General features: G+C 43.7%; 1 protein-coding gene across 3 annotated transcripts in view; it reads right to left on the reverse strand.

Moving 5' to 3' along the window:
* Window positions 1–21,335, reverse strand: part of PDE3A (phosphodiesterase 3A) — a 312,291-nt gene that overhangs the window by 12,351 nt on the left and 278,605 nt on the right. For all 3 annotated transcript variants that reach the window (XM_087722797.1, XM_087722796.1, XM_087722799.1), the window contains 7 exons: window positions 14,254–14,391; window positions 11,844–11,955; window positions 10,174–10,287; window positions 6,938–7,137; window positions 5,806–6,009; window positions 3,174–3,329; window positions 1,355–1,592 (listed from right to left, as the gene is read on the reverse strand). In XM_087722797.1, the coding sequence (XP_087578923.1) occupies window positions 1,355–1,592; window positions 3,174–3,329; window positions 5,806–6,009; window positions 6,938–7,137; window positions 10,174–10,287; window positions 11,844–11,955; window positions 14,254–14,391 (1,162 nt within the window). The remainder of the gene's footprint in view (window positions 1–1,354; window positions 1,593–3,173; window positions 3,330–5,805; window positions 6,010–6,937; window positions 7,138–10,173; window positions 10,288–11,843; window positions 11,956–14,253; window positions 14,392–21,335) is intronic.

Raw genomic sequence — 21,335 nt, forward strand, 5'->3', positions numbered from 1 at the left:
ATTTAAAGGGAAAAAAAATACAATGACAAATTCTGACTTTTCACGGTGGCCCAAACCTGCTACCTAAATTGGCCACTTCCCTGTGACTAATAGCTGAATTGGTTGTTGATTGATTGATTTATTACATTTATATGCTGCCCTTTTCCCCGAAGGGGACTCAGGGCGGCTCACAATTCAATCAGGGAAGGAGGTACAGACAGGGGTATAAAAAAAAACGAGACATAACAATACAAAATTTAAAAGCACACAACAACCATACCATTCGAGAAGGGGGGCAAAAACTCTTTAGCCCCAGGCCTGTCGGAACAGCCAGGTTTTAAGGGCTTTGCGGAAGGCCTGGAGGGTGGTGAGGGTTCAAATCTCCACAGGGAGCTCGTTCCAGAGGGTCGGAGCAGCCACAGAGAAGGCTCTCCTCCGGGTAGTCGCCAGTCGGCATTGGCCAGCGGATGGAATTCGGAGGAGGCTTAATCTGTGGGATCTGATCGGTCTATTGGAGGTAATTGGCAGCAGGCGGTCTCTCAAGTACCCAGGTCCAATACCATGAAGGGCTTTATAAGTAACGACTAGCGCCTTGAAGCGTATCCGAAGACCAATAGGCAGCCAGTGCAGCTCGCGGAGGATAGGTGTTGGCCAACTTGGCCAATTAGTGGGAGGGAAACACACCAGCCACTCGGTCTTATCCGGATTGAGTGCAAGCTTGTTATCCCCCATGTTAGGAAGCAATGCACAGGGACATTGAAGAAAGCTGTTTGGTCTACAACAAGAAGAAAACCTCCCCCTTATCAACATTCCCACAAGCAAATACCATTGAGGGCTTCGTTCTAGGCCACAACAGGCAGGACTAAGAATTAAAAATGAGGCACAAGCTCCTTTCTGACATTCTGAATGTCTTTCCTGACAGTTTCCCTCTCTCTTCCCATCACTGTTTCTCTCCCTCTCACTTTCGCCTGGGTTTTCGATTGTTTGCTACCAATGTGTTTACAATTTGACCTTGCATCTTAGATCAGACCATGCTGATCGTTGTAACAACAACCCCAAACCCCACATAACATACTTCCAAGAAATCCAAACGAGGAGTCCTTGGTGCTCTCTGAGATTGGCTGCTTTCTTGCAGGCATCTCATTACCCAACTAGGTAACATCATCAGTGCCAGTGGATTAGCACTGATGAAGTTACCGAGTTGCTTTGCATCGATTAATCTTGTGGGTCTCCCTGCCACAAACCATAAGTTTGACTCAGAATAACTTTTTACGAAATGAGTTTGGGGTGGGCATGCAGCATTTTTATTGGGAAACCAGCAGCGGGTCAGAGGCGAATAAAATAAAAATGAAATGAAAACCTAGGACAAACGTACTTGCTTCATGGCTGTCACAGGAGTCCATGTCTGAGGAATCCTCCTCGTGCTCATCTGTATCCCCTGACTCATCGTTATCTTCAATCCATTTGCCTGGCATCAGTCCTGCTGAGTCATAGGAGTTACACAGGGGGCCCACGATGTGGGTGATGAAGGATTCCTGGAGTTTTGCTAACTGCGGAGCAGAGCGGTCCATGAAAGGGCTGATGGGGAGACCTAGGCTGGCTTCTTCATCACCCTTGGGAAACAGGAGGGAATCTATTAATCAAAGGCAATTGGGATGATTTCCAGTTCCCTAATGGGGCTAAGCCACCCTTCCCAACCCTGAGACGGGCTGTGTCTGATATCCCCAAATTTCCATTTCAAATGGCATTCTAAACTGCATTCGTTTTAACCTTAGTTATTTCTGTGTTTCAGTATGTTCTGCAAACTTGTTAAGACAGCTTATGTGTTGTAATCCGCCAGTGGCCAGCGGATCTGGCAGCAGATTCAGACAGTGAGGAGGTTGGGGAGGAACATGGGCCAGTCCTGGAGTCTGGGGAAGGCTCGGATGAGGGCTCTGTGTTGGAGGCAGAGAGGGGGCCAGGGCCGTCTGACAGTTATCAGCTGCCTCCGGAGTCGGACATCGGTGGGGCAGAATAACAGCTGGAGCCTGTCCCCAGTGTATGCATGCGCAGAGTTGCCAGGAGAAGGGACCAGCTAAGGAAAAAGGGTCGACTTGGGAGTAAAACCACAGGTGGACAATGAATGGCCCCTCCTATAGGGAATAAAGAGGAGCAAAAGGGGAGGGGAGTTTGCAGGAGACAATTAGTTCAATTCATTTGGGTGAAGATCTGTTCCTGACTTCTTGCCAAGGAATTGCTGCTACAGCGTGGCGTTTGGAAGATATTGGCTTGGCAATTCTCTAAGCCCGATAAAGGTCTGTAGTTGTGAAATCTCTTGAAAGACTATTGGCTGGCAACTTTGCTGGAGAGAAATTCACTTTAAAACTAAATAAAAAGGGGTTTTATCAGGACGAGGAGTCGGCTTCGTGATTCTGGATCAGAACATTAGGGTTCAATATGTTACATGGATCCAGGAGCAGATTCTCTTAGGAATTGGGCGATATGTGATCATCCGAACACAATCGTTTTGTTTGGTTCATCTCATTGATCAGTTGATAGCTCCAAAGATTCTATGAACACAGAAAATGGGTTTAATTCAACCCATTGAATTTTAGGAGGGATGTGTGAACAATTGGCTCTCTTGTGTAGCCTTAAATATCTCTTGAAAGTGGAACTGTAAACTGTTGAAGGTTGTTCAAGGAACTACGTTTGATTACAAAGAAGGAAACCAGCCTAAAGAAAGAATGAGACATTAACCAGAGGAAGAAGGTATGATCAAGGTACTTAATAAATGAGTGTTTTCTAAAGAAATCTAAGTCAGGCTTGCCCAAATGGGCTGGTGACAAGGATTTTAAAATGCTGACAACCAATTCTGTTCCTTTTAGCATGTTGACTGAAAATAGTTTAAAATAAAAAATAAAAAATAATGACCACAGCTTTTAAGAAAGGTGGGTTTTGTTTGGGGATTATTATTATTATTTTTTGCATTTTTAAATTTTGAAACCTGGAAGCAAAAGAACTGATTATTTAAGAGAATGGATTAGGAGGAACTGGTTTACCATGGTTTATGGAAATAGTTTGTCTTCGTTATTGTGAATTGTCCAAAGTCCTTGCCATTTCTCAAGGCTTGGAAAATAAGCTAAAGACTAAAATGATGGGCATTATTCATAAGGCAGGAAAAAAAAAGTCGTTCGCAGCCATTGTGATCTCCTCACCTGTTCATAAAATTCATTCACGATGCCATCTGTCCACTTTAGATGTAAATCTTTGTACTTGGCTGGACCATTGATATCGGCCAGTTTGATGCACATCTGACAAACCAATAATCGGTCGTTCTCGTTTGTCCAATCAATGCCCGCATCGTCGTTCACCTGGCAGGTAACGTGTCATTAGGAGAAGTATCTTGAGATGGTTGTGATCAAACCTAACACCATGCAATTCCAAAGGTGAACATGATGTATAATGCACAAGAACCCTTTCCTATGTAGGGATTATTCTTTGGGTTTACCACTATGCTAGGTAGTTCCTTGGTTTACCACTATACTGGTTTATCACTGCCATCTTTAAAAAAAAACCACTTCTCTATGCCCTAGAGCAGTGTTTCTCAACCTTGGCTACTTGAAGATGTCTGGACTTCAACTCCCAGAATTCCCCAGCCAGTGAATGCTGGCTGGGGAATTCTGGGAGTTGAAGTCCAGACATCTTCAAGTTGCCAAAGTTGAGAAACACTGCCCTAGAGATTTCTGGTCTTCCTCCCATGCATGTACTAATCCGACCTGATTCTGCTTTGGTTCTGCTTTAAGTGCTCCATCGCCGGAGATTTTTAAGAAGAGACTGGACAGCCATTTGGCCGGAATGATTAGGGCACTGATGGCTAATCTTTTTGTCATTGTGGCTGCACCCATAATGCAATGCGTGTGTGCCCCCCATGCACGACCCCACATGCGAGTGTGATCCCCCCCCCCGGCATGCAAAATGGGGCACAGTAGGCCTCGTGCATCACCCCACACCCTGTTTTGGGCCCGTTTTTCCTTGAAGATGTTTTGTTTCTCATCCAAGAAGCTTCTTTTGAACTGAGAACTGAAAAAGGTGCTTGGATGAGAAGACAAAAAACAAAAACACATATTACACCCCTTAGTTGTACCCTGGCAAATATATAACAACAATTATAGCTTTCCCCCTTGCAAAACAGGCCTAAGATTTAGAATAGAATAACAGAGTTGGAAGGGACCTTGGAGGTCTTCTAGTCCAACTCCCTGCGCAGGCAGGAAACCCTACACCACTTCAGACAAATGGTTATCCAACTTCTTCTTAAAAACTTCCAGTGTTGGAGCATTTACAACTTCTGGAGGCAAGCTGTTCCACTGATTAATTGTTCTAACTGTCAGGAAATTTCTCCTCAGTTCTAAGTTGCTTATCCCCTTGATTAGTTTCCACCCATTGCTCCTTGTTCTATCCTCAGGTGCTTTGGAGAATAGCTTGACTCCCTTTTCTTTGTGCCAACCCTGAGATATTGGAACACTGCTATCATGTCTCCCCTGGTCCTTCTTTCTATTAAACTAGACATACCCAGTTCCTGCAACCGTTCTTGATATGTTTTAGCCTCTCATCCCCTAATCATCTTTGTTGCTCTTCTCTGCACTCTTTCTAGAGTCTCCACATCGTTTTTACATTGTGGTAACCAAAACTAGATGCCGTATTCCAAGTGTGGCCTTACCAAGGCATTATAAAGCGGTATTAACCCTTTACGTGACCTTGATTCTATCCCTCTCTTTATGCAGCCTAGAACTGTGTTGGCTTTTTTGGCAGCTGCTGCACACTCCTGGCTCCTATTTATACATTTCTACATCTATTTGCAACTCATTTTGACCTGTTGTGTTGTTACCGTATATACTCGAGTATAGGCCGGCCCGAATATAAGCCGAGGCATCTAATTTTACCACAAAAAACTGGAAAAGTTATTGACTCGAGTATAAGCCTAGGGTGGGAAATGCAGCAGCTACCGGTAAATTTCAAAAATAAAAATAGATACCAATAATGTTTTTGAATATTTATTTCAAAGAAAAACAGTAAACTAGCTCTGGGACATCGTTATGTGGCTGCTTGCCATAACAAGGAGGAGGTGGGACATCGTTGCAGAGCGGCAGGAGGGGGAGGAAGGGGAATCGTAAGACAGCCCTGCATTACATTAGAACGTGAGGAGGGGGGATGGTGCGGTGCGCGCTGCGCGGCAAACTGACACAGAGGGAGGGGAAACTCACAGGGGCACCGGGCCATTCACGAGCGTCACCCAGCGGCATGGCCCCGCCCCTTTTTCTCCTCCATTTCGGGCAAATTTTTCACTGACTCGAGTATAAGCCGAGGCGGCTTTTTTCAGCCCAAAAAGTGGGCTGAAAAACTTGGCTTATACTTGAGTATATACGGTAGTTAAATGATTCAGAAACTCACTTAAGTGGGCGGTTTCTTAATTTAAAAAACAAACAAACAAATGTGTCTATGGAGATTCTCAGTCATCCAGGTTTTTCTTTTCAAGGAAAGAAAAAACACTTCTGAGAAAAGCAAGCAAACAAATTAAATGTCCTTCCTTTCTTTTTAGGCTAAACATGCCAAATCCTTTTAGCCAAACCTTCGTAGAATTTAGCTTTCAAGCCGCTCACCCTCTTTGTTGCTCTTCTCCACGCTCTTCCTTTACTAGTGTGAGTAGCTTGCTTCCAGGCCACTATCCTTGCAACATCGCATGATTAAGCCCCACCATTTATTCCCTATTTATCCCTTGGCTGATTTTATTTCTAGGCTCTTATATAAAGATTTAAACCGTAATATATAAGACACAGGGATTGTGTTTACCTTGGCATTCAATTTAGCCACAAAATCAAAGTGCTTCTTCAGATCAGTGGCCAAAATGGCCTCGATGACAAGGAACCGGAAATGTTTGAACTCCACATGATCGAGATGGATTAAAAAATTATATTCTGGCCGGGACATGAAAAGATTCCACCCAGCCGCTGCGTGATGGTTCTCCAGAACAGAACGGTCATTATACAGAACGGCCTACATACACAGAGAGAGATGGGAGAGAATATTTATTTCCAAAAGATCTGAGAGAGACGGCAGGTCTGCCTCTGAAACGGAATCAATGATTTGCATTCCCCAAATTAACCACATTTGCATGAAAGGGGATTTGCTTTAGAACTTGTTTAAAAAAACAAACACACCAGAAGAGAATGTCGGCGAAACTCTCAAGGGTGAACGATGGTGATCGTGTACTTATTTACTGACGAGGCCAAGATTTTGCATGTGAACATCCTGTCTTTTACTGAACAATCATGTCCCTAGAGCAGTGTTTCTCAACCTTGGCAACTTGAAGATGTCTGGACTTCAACTACCAGAATGCTGTCTGGGGAATTCTGGGAGTTGAAGTCCAGACATCTTCAAGTTGCCAAGGTTGAGAAACACTGCCCTAGAGTCTGTTGTGGCCCGCCAGTGGCCAGTGAAACTGGCAGTAGAGTCGGACAGTGAGGTGGTTGGGGAGGAACATGGGCCAGTAATGGAGGCTGGAGAAGGCTCGGACAAGGGCTCTGTGTCGGAGGCAGAGACGGGGCCAAGGCCGACTGGCAGTTCTCAGCTGCCTTCGGAGCTAGACAGGAGTGAGGCAGAGGAACAGCTGGAGCCTGTTCCCAGTGTGTGTATGCCTAGAGTTGCCAGAAGAAAAGAACAGCTAAGGAACAAGGGTTGACTTGGAAGTAAAGCAACAGATGGACGGTGAATGGCCCCTCCCATAGGACATAAAAGAGGAGCGAAAGAGGAGTGGGCTTTCGTAGGAAACCATTCGCTTCTTTTGTTTCAGGAGTGGGAATCTCAGAGACTCTGCGCATAGTACTGCGTTTGGAAAATATTTACATGGCAGCTTTCCAAGCTAGATAAGGTCTGTGGTCTTAGCTGTATAAGCAAGGTCTTCCCGTAATCCCAGCCCACTTACCTGAGGAGCACTGGTGGCCACCAAGAAGGCATTGGTTCTCCCTGGATGATCATAGTCATGCATGGCAGCAGCTACATAGAGGGCCATCAATTCAAGGGATGGGATGTTGCCCGCCAAGCACCCATAGTTGTCATCCGCTGGCGTGTACGTTTTTGACAATAAGTATCCCAGGTGGCTGTGAGTGATCCCACTATCTGAATCTGGGCAGAAAATCAGGTTATTCACAAACTGCTCTTTACAGAGGCAAATATTGCATTCAGTTTTGGTCGCCACGATGTAGAAAAGATGTGGAGACTCTAGAAAGAGTGCAGAGAAGAGCAACAAAGATGATTAGGGGACTGGAGACTAAAACATATGAAGAACGGTTGCAGGAACTGGGTATGTCTAGTTTAATGAAAAGAAGGACTAAGGGAGACATGATAGCAGTGTTCCAATATCTCAGGGGCTGTCACAAAGAAGAGGGAGTCAAACTATTCTCCAAGGCACCTGAGGGTAGAACAAGAAGCAATGGGTGGGAACTAATCAAGGAGAGAAGCAACTTAGAACTGAGGAGAAATTTCCTGACAGTTAGAATAATTAATCAGTGGAACAGCTTCCATCCAGAAGTAGTGAATGCCCCAACACTGGAAGTCTTTAAGAAGATGTTGGATAGCCATTTGTCTGGAACAGTATAGGGTTTCCTGCCTAGGCAGGGGGTTGGACTAGAAGACCTCCAAGGTCCCTTCCAACTCTGCTATTGTATTGTATTGTATTGTATTGTATTGTATTGTATTGTATTGTATTGTATTGTATTGTATTGTATTGTATTGTATTGTATTGTAAATATTTCTCTTTTCTGTTTTGGGCCCACTAACCTGGCTTAATCAAACATACCATTTGTAAGCCATCCCTGGAATTACTCCATCACCATCACCAAAGAGACACACCTGTGCAAACAGGTGAATGCACTTGCAATTCGACCTACTCAATATATACTACTCTCAGCCTCAAGAATCATGGAAGCCGGACAGCAATGATTTATATGAATTGATCTGAACTTGTGGAGCGCTGTAGAGCCGTGATGGAGAACCTATGGGGCCTGTGCCACAGGTGGCATGCAGAGTCCTCTCTGTGGGCAAGCTAACTGTCGCCCCAGTCCAGCTCCATCGTGCATGCGTGCATGCATCCTGCGGGCCAGCTAGTCTATGGGATTCTGCTGCACATGTGCGGGGGCCTTCCCTGATCTCTGCAGTTTCTCCCCCCCAGCATGCCCTAGCTTTCTCCTGAATTTTTGCTGCCTGCGCATTCCCCATTGCATGGGAAAGGGGGGCGATGTGTGGGGGTACTCACATTGCATTTTGGGGACTGGGGCATGCGTTCGCGCTTTGGGCATTTGGCACCAAAAAGGTTAACCATCACTGGCCTAGAGTAATCAAACCCAATTTTTGAATCAACGTGATCCATGGACAGACCGCTGGGAATCATCCTCTGCAATATTTAAAGGATCCATATGTGTCCAAGACAGTGGTGGCTTTCAAAATTTTTTAGAACCTCTTCTGTAGGTGTGGTCTGCTTTGTGGGAGTGGCTTGCTGGCCATGTGACCAGGTGGGAGTGGCTTGCCAGCCATGTGACTGAGTGGGTGTGGCTTGCCAACCATATGACTGAGTGGGAGTAGCTTGCCAGCCATGTGACCAGGTGGGAGTGGCTTGCTGGCCTTGGGACTGGGTGGGAGTGGCTTGTCGGCCATGTGACTGGGTGGGCATGGCCAACTTGTAAAATGTGGTGAAACTCAGTTAACAACGCTTTTGCGTTGGCTCAGAAACTCTGGCATTTGAAGCACGCAAATCTTAAAGCTGTCAAGTTACAAGACCCTTGCACCCCCAACCCTTTAGAAAAAAAACCCCGGGGTGTTCAAACTTGACAGCTTTAAGACTTGTGGACTTCAACTCCCAGAATTCCTCCTCCAGTCATGTTGGCTCAGGAACTCTGGCACTGAAGTGTGCAAGTCTTAAAGCTGTCAAGTTACAAGATCCTTGCACCCCTAACCCTTTAAAAAAAAAACCTAGTGGTGTTCAAACTTGACAGCTTTAAGAGTTTAAGGTTTAGATAGGACTCTTAGAAGCGGGCGGGGCGATTGGTGAGCCAGTCAATCAGTGAGCGGTGGGCGGGGCATGCGTGGAGCGGATGGGCAGTGGGAGGGAGCTGGAACCGGTTCTAAACGGCACATTAGATTTGTGGAACTTCTTCTATAGAAGAGGTTAGAACTGGCAGGAACCCACCCCTGGTCCAAGATCTCCTACAGAACCAAATTTAGAGGTTCTAGTGGCTTGAGGTCAACAGCATGGGCTTTGTGCAGCAAATTGTGGGTTGTGTTCTACACTTAGGACCCACAACTGGGGATTAGGAGTGAAATAGGTGCCCTTAAAGTCTCTGTATCTTCCCTAAAAACTTTTGTCTGTTTACTATTGGGAGCACTGTTCCCAAAAGGTATGTTTGGTGGACTGTCAGCTCTGCCAAATTCACTCTGAAGATACAGCCACTACAGAAGTGTCACCGTTCTGACATTCACCCGAACCGCAATCCTGTGATCACACTTCGGGTGCTGGGCAACGTGGCCACATTCATGGACATTTGCAGGCTCCCATCGTCACCTGATTGCATTTCATGGTTTTCCATCCATCTAATTTTCAGCAAAACTGCACCCATAGGGAATAATGGGTTCACACTTATGACAACCGGGCATTCTCATTTATCACTGCCATCACAAAAATAAATAAATCGTAATTTTTTTCACAACCATCATGACGTATGACCACAATGAGTAGGCGCCATCATGGTTGCATGTCGAGCACTATCTGTAACAGGGGTGTCAAACTCGATTTCATGGAGGGCTGCATCAGGATTTTGTTGGACCTCGGGGGGGGGCAGTGGGGGCATGGCCAGCTTGACATCACTTGTGCCGGGGGGGTGCTTGTGGTGGCCCAAGCGCTTTGCTAGTGAAAACGGGCTCCCGAGCTCCGTTTTCGCCTGCGATGGCCTCCTGCAGCCCCCTGCAAGCGAAAGCAGAGCTTGGGAGGGGTGTGCAGAGGCACTGCGGGCTGGTGCTTTGCCGTTTCCAGGATGGCTCCGTGGGCCAGATCTAAGCACCCCGCGGGCTGGATTCGGCCCACGGGCCTTGAGTTTGACACCCTTGATCTGTAACAACACGGCACCAAGAAATTCAGTTCGTGGCAGCCAGACCTTCTTACAACATTACCTGAATCACTTGCTGATCCGTGGTCATTAATCATAGTTGGGAGTCCAGGGATGGGCTGGGATGAAAGGTACCAGACAGCATGGAGGACATCAGTAGCATGAATTCTGTTATGATCTGTTAAGAGAGAGAAAGAGGTTTGTTGTATTTGAGGATGGATTGGGGGGGGTAGCAGCACCATCTACTGGCCATAGATGAGAATGTGGATTTATTCCTGGTCCCCACTTTTGAGAACCAGTCAAAGGATATTCATAGCAATGTTAAAATTCCTCTGTGACATTCTAACATTGGGATGCTCCATCATATTGATTGACACCGAAACTCTGTTCCATTCAGTAGAGTTTGGCAAACATTTATTGATTGGGACATTCGGGGAAAAAAAAATCCCATTCTTGAATTGTGGCTTTATTTATTAGTATTTTTATAACACAAATACTATTAGTGTTAGTACTAATTCTAATAGTACTAATACTAGTACTATTAAAATACTAATAAAGAAAGCCACAGTTCAGTTTGTGTGTGTGTGTGTGTGTGTGAGTGTGTGTACTTCGGGATTGGGCGGGATTGGGTGTGTACTTCGGGATTGGGTGGCCTATAAATAAAATTAAACTTACAAACTTACTTACAATCCACAATAAAAGGTGCTTTAAAAAAAATCACAGCTACTATCTACTACCAGACTTTTAGGAGATACTGTAGATGAAAACTTTCATCTGTAAAATTACTTTATATCGTTATGTATGTTTTGTGTTTTGTTTTTTCTTGTGGTGTTTTTCTTTCTGTTTTTACAGATTAAAACATTCAATAAAAAAACTTTTTTTTAAAAAAAAGAAAACTTTCTTATTTGGAAATGTAAGTTTTCACTGATGAATTACAAAAATGCCCCTCCTTGTAACTGGATTATTTAAAGATGTGATTGCACTATGCGTTGTATAGATTTTGTTTTAATACCCTGTTTCCCTGAAAATAATACCTTCCCGGATAATAAGCCCAATCAGGATTTTCAGCGCATGAACTAAAATAAGCCCTCCCCGAAAATATTTAAATGCATGCGCAGCTGGACCCAGCCATTTCCTCTGGTTGCTTGCCGTGCAAACAACATGAGGTGAGGAGGAGAGGCTGGAGGCGGGGGGAAAGGAAGGGGGAACATGCACCCCACGTGCCCTTACCTAAGGGCCGCTCCCGCAACCCTAGCCATCGCGCCCCTCCTGTCATGCTAATGGCCGCCGCAAAAAGAGCGGCAGGCCCAGCGATGCGTAACACAGCAGCAGCCATGAGTTGACCATGCTCGCTGCCTTCTGCACCTCAAACATAATAAGACCTCCCCGAAAATAAGGCCAAGCGCTTATTTCGGGGGTCAAAAGAAAATAAGACCCTTGTGTATTTTAATTACGTGTATTGTGTTTTGTATCTCCTTTTCCCCTTTTGAGTTGTTCGCTACCCTGAGTCCCTCCCGGAGAAGGGCGGCATACAAATAAACTAAATCTTAAATCTTAAATCTGTCTTATTTTCGGGGAAACATGGTAATAGCCAAAGGGTTTTATTTATTTATTTTTAAACCTGCTTGGAAGTAATCTGCTATGGACAGTGAAGGAAAACAAGTGTGTGCTATGATTAAAAAAATAAGAGAAATGGAGGACAAAAGAATCCACAAGGGATGCTATCGTACTTACAAGGTATCTCTCTATATCCACATTCTAAGGCATGGAAATAGTTCATAAACTCTGGTATAGGGATTTTGAAAGTTTCAAACAGACCCATGTCCTCAAAGAGTCTATAGGATACCTGGAAAACAAAACAAAGAACTTCTTAGAACTAGGGTTTGGTGATCTTTGATAGGTGAATCTAGATCAGTGTTTCTCAACCTTGTCAACTTGAAGATGTCTGGACTTCAACTCCCAGCATTCCCCAGCCAGCAAATGCTGGCTGGGGAATGCTGGGAGTTGAAGTCCAGACATCTTCAAGTTGACAAGGTTGAGAAACACTGATCTAGATCTTCAGGCTATCCTCATCCTCATCATTTAATGACCACATAATCCCTTGTGGGGCGGAGTCTGGGCAACTGAATGGAGCTAGCAGAGTGTTTGAATGGCCAGATGCCTTTCCTGTCACCAGTGCAGAGTTTTGTTCAGCAGATATATATTCTCAGTGTGCCTAGAGAGATAAATACCTGCCTCTACTTAGGATCGAACTCACAGTCTCCTGATTGTGAGGCAAGAGCTCCCCCTCTAGGCAACCGCACCACTCCTATATCTTCAAACTATCTCCAAGCTTAAATCAGCTGTAGGAGATGACCAGGCTGAGCTGGAGGGCGGGGTCAAGTGTATCATCAGTCTTGAGTCCCTTCGCACCAACAAGAAATTGAAGTCCAGCCCATCTTGAATTCCATGGACTCTTATCTACCGTTAATTTTCTTTGACCGTTAGCAGCTCGGTAGGTTAGTAGCTCAGATTCTTGTAGAGAGTGTTAGCAGGCAATAAAAATGAAACTGTTCTCTGCTGCTGGTATTGTATATATATTATTGTATATAAAGAAGTTTCTTATTTAAATCAATCCTGCTGAATCAGTTATCTGTGTGCGCTTTCTGGATTTGATTTTTGCAATGAACTCTGACATTGATATATACCCCTTCTGGGTATACAGTATACATTATATCCATCTGGAATATAAACACACCCACCAGGTGTGACGATCGTGCCGTTTTTGAACTGTTATTGGTTCAAATAAGGGATCATGAGCCACGGTGGCGCAGTGGTTAAGAGTGCAGTACTGCAGGCTACTTCTACTGACTGCCGGTTGCCTGCAATTTGGCAGATCGAATCTCACGGGGCTCAAGGTTGACTCAGCCTTCCATCCTTCTGAGGTCGGTAAAAGGAGGACCCAGATTGTTGGGGGCCATAGGCTGACACTGTAAACTGCTTTGAGAGGGCTGTAAAGCACTGTGAAGCGATATATAAGTGTAAGTGCTTATTGCTATAGCACACCACATATTGGTGGTGGGCTGCAGCTGATGCCCAAGATCTGATTTCTTGATTAAGGTTGTTGGCTTCCTCCGGGGGTCAAACAAATTTCCCAGGGAACTAAGCCGAACAAATCTCCCTCTTGTCATTACCAAGTTCTTATCTGCAGCATCTACCTCCCTGGATTTCATTCCAGAAGGTGTTCCTAGAATCTGGAAACCCGCCGGCCGAGAAGCTGCTATTTTCTCTTGTGGTGCGAAAAGGTGCAGTGAAATTTAAACTGGAAGTCTGGCTTTAATCTTAATAGTGGCAGCCTTCCCTTATATCCCCTTTTTTTTTCTCGTCAAAACTTGTTATGTCCCTCCAGGGGCATTATTAGGCTAACAGTAAGTGAAAATTAAGGCGTTATCTAAGCACACAGTTTGCCATCAAGCAGAACAAAGCGAGGGTTTGCTCACCATTTTTGCATGGAAAAAAAAAAAGGAAAATTATTTTTGCACATTTGCCTGTGCTAGAGCCAAAGGTCTCCCGTGGTAGTGTGTGGGCTATTTTCTTTTCAAAACCGATTTGAAACTGCTGTTTTAGAAGGAGCCTAGTGGTGCCTTTTCCAACTAATGCATTTTAGCTGGAAAATCTTTAGCACCTTTGAACAAAATCTGTCTGTTAGAAAAGGTGCTATCACATTCCTCGTTTCTGCTATCATAAACTATCAAGTCTCTTCTTCTCCAGTGTTAATAACCTCTAAAGCTTTCTTTACAAAATATATATTTGTTTCTCAAATCCCTTCTACAAGGCCCGGATCTGATTTTTGGCGTTTGGGTAATGCTTATTTCCTAACCATGAGTCGGCTAGCTCTATTTTTTTCTTCCTGGCCTATAGAAATAGAAACTCTGCACCTGAATTCCTAGCCTAGCATTTTAATCATGGCTTATCAGAGGAGCCACACTGGCTGGGTTTGTACGAATCAGGAAACCATAATATTTGATTCCCACGTAACGCTCAAACAGAAAGAAACACATCTCTGCATTCGAACAGCTCTGGATTAGAATCGGTGAACTCCAGAAGATTGCGTTATGAAAAGCAGAACTCTGAGGTAAATCTTACAGAACATCCAATTTCTTACCTGACTTAAAATCCGACCACATCTCGTGCCGATTTTGTCTACCAAATCAAAGATTGGGAAATTCCAATTGTTTAGTTGCTCCATTAGCGGGTCCAAATTGTCCATTATTAGAGGCTCGGGAGCAAGGATAGGTTTTTCCTGTAGCAGATAACCAACAAACACATCCCAAAGGTTAAAAAAGAACAACCCCTATACAAAATGTAGGATTTGGGGGCTTTTCAGTATTCTTATTCCAAAGCTTCCATCTTGTGTTAGAGATATCCAAAGAGTTACATGCAAGATTTGGGGAAGTTGTCAACCTCTTCCAATCAATTAGATAAACACTTCCTAATCAGTGTCCCAAGCTGTTAAGATATTATATTAGAAAACCAGATGGGAGAAGTTAAAATGAAATAAATTCTAACTAATGGGAAAAGCAACCTTTACCCCTCCAAAAAAAAAACCAAAAGGGAACCAAAAGAATGTTGATTCATCTCTCAAAGATTTTCAGGGTAGCATTTCCTGAGCAGGCTAAACTCAAAAGATTCCTAGTTCTAAACTGGTTTTTCTTGCACATGAACTGGGAAAGTATAGTATAATCTCAGTTTACAAAGAAAGATCTAAAAGCAACCGCTGATTTGACAGAGATAATATCAAGCTTCTTGATATTACCTCTCAGTAACAGAATAGTAGAGTTGGAAGGGACCTTGGAGGTCTTCTAGTCCAACCCCCTGCCTAGGCAGGAAACCCTATACCGTTTCAGACAAACGGCTATCCAACATCTTCTTAAAGACTTCCAGTGTTGGGGCATTCACAACTTCTGGAGGCAAGTTGTCCCACTGATTAATTATTCTCACTGTCAAGAAATTTTACCTTAGTTTTATGTTGCTTCTCTCCTTGATTAGTTTCCATCCATTGTGAATGGAGATTCTCAGTCATCCAGGACATGGTTGTCCCAAAGGTGCTTTTTCAAGAGGCAACTGGAAAGTCGAGTTGCCTCTTGAAAAATTTCCATCCATTGCTTCTTGTCCTGCCTTCATGTGCTTTGGAGAATAAGTTTCTCTCTCTCTCTCTCCCTCTCCCTCTCCCCCTCCCTCCCTCCCTCCCTCCCTCCCTCCCTCTCTCTCTCTCTCTCTCTCTCTCTCTCTCACACACACACACACACACACACACCTTCTTTATGGCAGCACCTTAGATATTGGAAGACTGCTATCATGTTATCCATAGTGCTTCTTTCCATTAAATACCCAATTCTTGCAATGGTTATTCGTTATTCTAATAATGAACAAATTCTAATAAGAAAGAACGAAAATGAATTTGATGCTTTCTCAAATTTAACACAGAAACGCCCTTAACCATCTCCAGTAGCAAAATGTAAATTTTAATTAGGGTTTCGTGTCAATTTCTTTTTTTAAGTGAGTTGTCTGAACTCGGTGTGTCAAGTTAGTTCATTTTCTGACCTAACATGCTGCCGTTTCTAAGAGAGAACATGAGTCCCAGTAACTTGATTAAACACAGTATGTAAGTACAGTACAGCCATAAGAAGAAAAATACAGTTAAAGCATCTTGTTACAATTAGAGAGATTTGATCTGAAAGTTGTAATGATTCCCAGAGTTAATTCCTATATGAGAGAGACACACACACATTCAGTATCTTCCAGATGTTTTGGATTTAAACTCGTATGCAATGGCAAAGACCGATTAGGGGAACTGTAGTTCAAGGTTTGTATAGAACACCCTTCCTATGAAATCTGTCAGACACTATGTTCTCCTCCTTGTTTTGGAAGTCTGTTTATTTTAAACAATATCAAACACCTATGATTGTCCTAAGCTGGCTGGAATAGCTAAGACCCTAGAATAGCTGTTTTGAACTCAAAATTGAGTTTTTGACATGTATACATTCAAAATGTCTTGCCGACCATGACGAATGAGTATTCAAACATACAGGTAATGCGTAACGTAGCTAGGCTCCAGGAGATGATTGGCGGTTCAAATAATGGATTTTATTGAGCCTCTATATAACAAAGACTTCATTTTAGTTCTATTTCAAGGGATGCCTACGGAGATGCTCAGTCAACCCAGCTCATCGTTGTTCCAATGGTGCTTTTACAAGGGGCAAATGGACTTCCTTTGTTATACCTTGAAGATGTTTCGCTTCTCATCTAAGAAGCTTCTGAAGTTCTTCTATTTCAAGGGATCATCAAGAATTGGCCACAAACAAAAATTCGTTGCTAGAGCTATGCACCATTAACGTCACGATGTCAATTGTCATCTTTACAGAGCTGGTAAAATTATAATTGACCCATTTTGCCACCATTGGTAGCGAATGCATACCGTATGTTTTGGAGTATAAGACGCACCTTTTCCCCCTCAAAAAAGAGGGTGAAAATCTGGGTGCATCTTATACACTGAAGACAGCATTTTTGGCCTCCCGAAACCCCGCCCCCTTTGCAAAAATGGCTGTGCATTGCCTTTAGGAGGCTTTCAGAGAGCTCCTGGGGGCTGGGGAGGGCAAAAATGTGCAAAAAATGGGCCATTCTTTGCTCTCCCCCCCCCCCCACAGCCTCCAGGAGCACTCTACAAGCCTCCTGAAGGCTATGCATGCCCTTTTCTGACATAAAACGGGCCATTTTTTGCTCATTTTTGCCCCCCACCAGCCCCCAGGAGCAGTCTATAAGCCTCCTAAAGGCTATGCATGCCATTTTTTGACAAAAATGGGGCCATTTTCACAAAAAATGGGCCGTATTTGGAAGGTCTGCAGAGTGCAAAAACTTTTTTGTTTTAAATTTGCCTCTTCAAAGTCTTGGTGCGTCTTATACTCCAAAAAACATGGTAATTAGCCAGTTCTTGTGGTTGAAAAAAACAACAGCAATGAAAATTCACATTTTCTATTCTGAATCCTGTATATTGGCTGATTGTCTGGGTTTCCTATCAGTTGCTGCCATGTACAAAATTGATTCAAATTCGGTCGCTGGCTGTTAAGTTTGTTATTGCGAAACCCTGGAAAATTAGAATTCATTTCCCACCATACCAATGGCCTCTGAAAATGTCACTTCGTTATCCGTCATAGCTGTGGCTGAAAAACTGACACATAAATGAGCTCTGAAAAACTTACAACAGAGGGCATTTTCTTACAATCTGGTCCCCATTAATTAGTTGCATTAAAAATATTTTTCCTAATATATTATCTGTGTCTAAACAAGTGTCGTCCTGGACAGAAATATTGAGGACAGATGTTTAGGATGTTTGTTCTTGTCTTGAATTAAAAGGAATTTTTATTCTTCCCTTCAATTGTTTCTGTTTTGGACATTGGCTTATTTATCTTGAGTGGAAAATATATGGGGAATGTTGGGATTTTGGAGTTCACTAAGTTTAGTCTTGCAAATATTTCATTATCAAAGTACGTAGGTGGCACATGGCAGAGGGGTCATTCGGCTTTTTGTGGGGGGCAGTTTGACCTACCAATCTTGATTGGAATAGTTATGGTTCATGTGTGCCTATTTCTGATTAGTCTACTGGCTCAGTTGCTTGTTTCATCTTAGATATTTGTGTTGGGTCGTCTCCCCCCCCCCCCCCGCATTATATTATATTGGATGGGAGAGCCGAGGTGGCGCAATGGTTAGAGTGCTGTACTGCAGGCCATTTCAGCTGACTGCTATCTGCAGTTCGGCGGTTCTAATCTCACCGGCTCAAGGTTGACTCAGCCTTCCATCCTTCCGAGGTGGGTGAAATGAGGACCCAGACTGTGGGGGCGATATGCTGACTCTGTGAACCGCTTAGAGAGGGCTGAAAGCCCTATGAAGCGGTATATAAGTCGAACTGCTATTGCTATTGCTATAAGAAAGATGGGCCTCAGGCTATTTGCTTCCCTCTTCGGCTTTTGTTTAAGATAAAGGTAAAGGTTCCCCTCGCACATATGTGCTAGTCGTTCCCGACTCTAGGGGGTAGTGTTCACCTCCATTTCAAAGCCGAAGAGCCAGCGCTGTCTGAAGATGTCTCCGTGGTCATGTGGCCAGCATGACTAAATGTCGAAGGTGCATGGAACGTTGTTACCTTCCCATCAAGGTGGTTCCTGCTGGTAACCTGGTGGTTACATGCTTTCGAACTGCTAGGTTGGCAGAAGCTGGGACAAGTCACGGGAGCTCACTCCGTTACATGGCACTAGGGATTCGAACTGCCAACCTTTCTGATCGACAAGCTCAGCATCTTAGTCACTGAGCCACCGCGTCCCTCGGACTTTTGCTTACTTGAAGTTTAGTTGAATTAATTTATAGACAGGGCTCATAGCAAAGGCAGTTTGCTAATCAAACGTTTGCAAGGAGAAAACCATGACTAGAGACCACCAAGTTCTTAACGTTGTTTAGCTTTTTGAATCCTGCAATTCACAAGATAAAATAATCAACATATACTTTCGACATCGTCACGTGGGATTCTTGCCACCCTTCCTGGGAACTCATTAGCAATGGCTAAATGGTAATATTTATAAGATTAATTTAGGCCACCTGGAGATTCTTGAGCAATAGTTCACAACTGTTTCAAATTACTCCCATCTTTCAAACTATTTTTCTCTATTTTGACAGTTGGGGTTTTTTTTATGGCTGTTACTTAGAATGTTTCTTTTTGTCTTTCATTTCTAACTCTTCCAGACCACAACCATAATATGCAGTTTATAGTGCAAAAACAATGAAATACAGTAAGAATAAATAAAACAATTCAAATGAATTAAACATTAATCCCCATAGGTGCCCAATCCCAATGGCTATCTATGTATCTCTGCAATGGTATCAATCTAAATAGCTAAGGGGAATAGAAAACCCATCTATGTCTTATTTTTATCCTATTCTGACCGAGGCTTCCCAAGAGCATGAAGCAAACTCCTTGTCCCAATAAAAACTTCTTTTATTAATTTATTGTGAAATCTGCTCATTCATATCCAGCAAAGTCTTTCAACGGAGGATTTACAGTCACAGACCTTACCTGGCTTGGAGAGCTGCCAGGCTGATATCTGCAAAACTTGGCAAGGAGTCTCAGAGAGTCACGAATCAATTAAGCGAACTAATGGTCTCCTGCAAACTCCACTCCCCTTTCACTCCTCTTTTATTGCCTGTGGGAGGGGTCATTCATCGCCCACTGTGGCCTTACTCCCAAGTCAACCGCTGTTCCTTAGCTGTTCCCTTCGTCTGGCAACTCTGTGCATGCGCACACTGGGAACAGGCTCCAGCTGTTCATCTGCTTCACTGATGTCTGACTCTGAAGGCAGCTGATAACTGGATAACAAGATTTCAGATCCTGCATTTTCTCTTTTCCACGCTATGTCCTCATACTCATCAGTCTATGCTCTGGAGCTACTGAGCATCTTCAGTATTCATCCTCAACCCAAAACATAATCGGAAACTCTTTGGTTCCCCAAGGTGAAAGAAACTGACTGGTCTTACAAGTGCAAGAAGAGTAGGCCGAGCCTGGAGGGGCGGTGTTAAGCAAGTCATCAGCCTAGAGTCATTACATTCCCATAAATGGACTAAGTTCAACCCTTCATGAATTCTGTTATCTCTTATCTACATAATTTAGTTACTGACCATTACTTGACTAGATTACTGTGTATAGGCATGAGCAATACATCAGCTTAATTGGAACTTAATTTATAGTCTTGATCCCAATCTTTCGTGCCTGACAACAAGTTTTGCTAAATCAGCAGAGAACTTCAAGGAGCACAGCCAGGAGGCTGTCATGAACATGAAGCTTGTTTATATCTTTTGGTAAAGATTGTATAGCTCCATATCATCTCCCTACAATGGCAAGGAGAAAATACCTGAACACTTGATTATTTAGAAATGGTTTATTCTCCACCAACTAGTGAGTTGGTTTGGAGGGTTTAGTAGCGACATATTTTCCTTTCTTCATTTTTAACCAGATGTCCACGAATGGAATTTTGAAACTGACGCTAAGCATGCGGCATACAAATATGATAAACACAGAACATGTGTTGAAACCCCAGCTTTACAAACAAAACAAAACAGAAACAATGGGCTTAATTTTTTCAAATGCTGATTTCAAGACTCTACAGCCTGTGCTGGTTAACAGATTTTTCTTAGATGGCATCAAGCTTTCATAAGCTCAGATGCATGGAATTGCTGGACCGATTTTGGATTTAAATTGGACTGAGGATAGGGGTTGGGGAATGGAGGGGAGAACTGGTTGGTTGTGCAGATGCAGCTTATACATGAGACAAATTATAAGTATCAAATCAATTGTGGGATGTTAAAAACCTATTGTGTTTGGCTGAACCTTTTCGGCAGTCTCTCACTCAACTGTACTGTTAAAGTTAAAATTATAGGGCTGGAAGGAACTGTTCTGACCTAGGCTTCTCCAAAAAACACGAGGCAGGGTCCTGGTCCCGACAAAACCCCTTTTATTAAAGGAATGTGAATTCCTCTCATTCACATTCAGCAAAGGCCTGCCAAACAGTCTTTCAAAGGAATATTTAGAACGACAGACCTTATCTATCTTGGAAAGCTGCCATGTAAATATTTTCCAAATGAGGTGCTGTGCAAGGAAAGTGGGCACAGAGTCTCTGAGATTCACGGACAGATCTTCACACTCCTGAAACTAATCTAATGACCGAACAAATGAATTGTTTCCTGCAAAAGCCCCCTCCCCTTTCGCTCCTCTTTTATCTTCTAAGGGAGGGGCCATTCACCATCCACCTGTTGCTTTACTCCCAACTCTACCCTGATTTCTGAGTTGTTCTTTTCTTCTGGCAGCTCTGCGCATGCGCACACTGGGAGCAGGCTCTAGCTGTTCCTCTGACTCACCGCTGTCTGGCTCCGTAGGCATCTGATCACTACCAGATGGCCTTAGCCTTGTCTCTGCCTCCAATGCAGAGCCCTCGTCCGAGCGGTTTACAGAGTCAGCATATTGCCCCCAACAACAATCCAGGTCCTCATTTTACCCACCTCGGAAGGATGGAAGGCTGAGTCAACCCTGAGCCGGTGAGATTTGAACAGCCGAACTGCAGAACTGCAGTCAGCTGAAGTAGCCTGCAGTGCTGCATTTAACCACTGCGCCACCTCGGCTCATGATGAGCCACTTAAGTTTCTGGATTT

This window comes from Thamnophis sirtalis, unplaced genomic scaffold (assembly GCF_051295495.1).
Source record: "Thamnophis sirtalis isolate CommonGarterSnake01/CBP01778 unplaced genomic scaffold, rThaSir2_p1.2 scaffold_9, whole genome shotgun sequence".
Taxonomy (NCBI): Eukaryota; Metazoa; Chordata; class Lepidosauria; order Squamata; family Natricidae; genus Thamnophis; species Thamnophis sirtalis.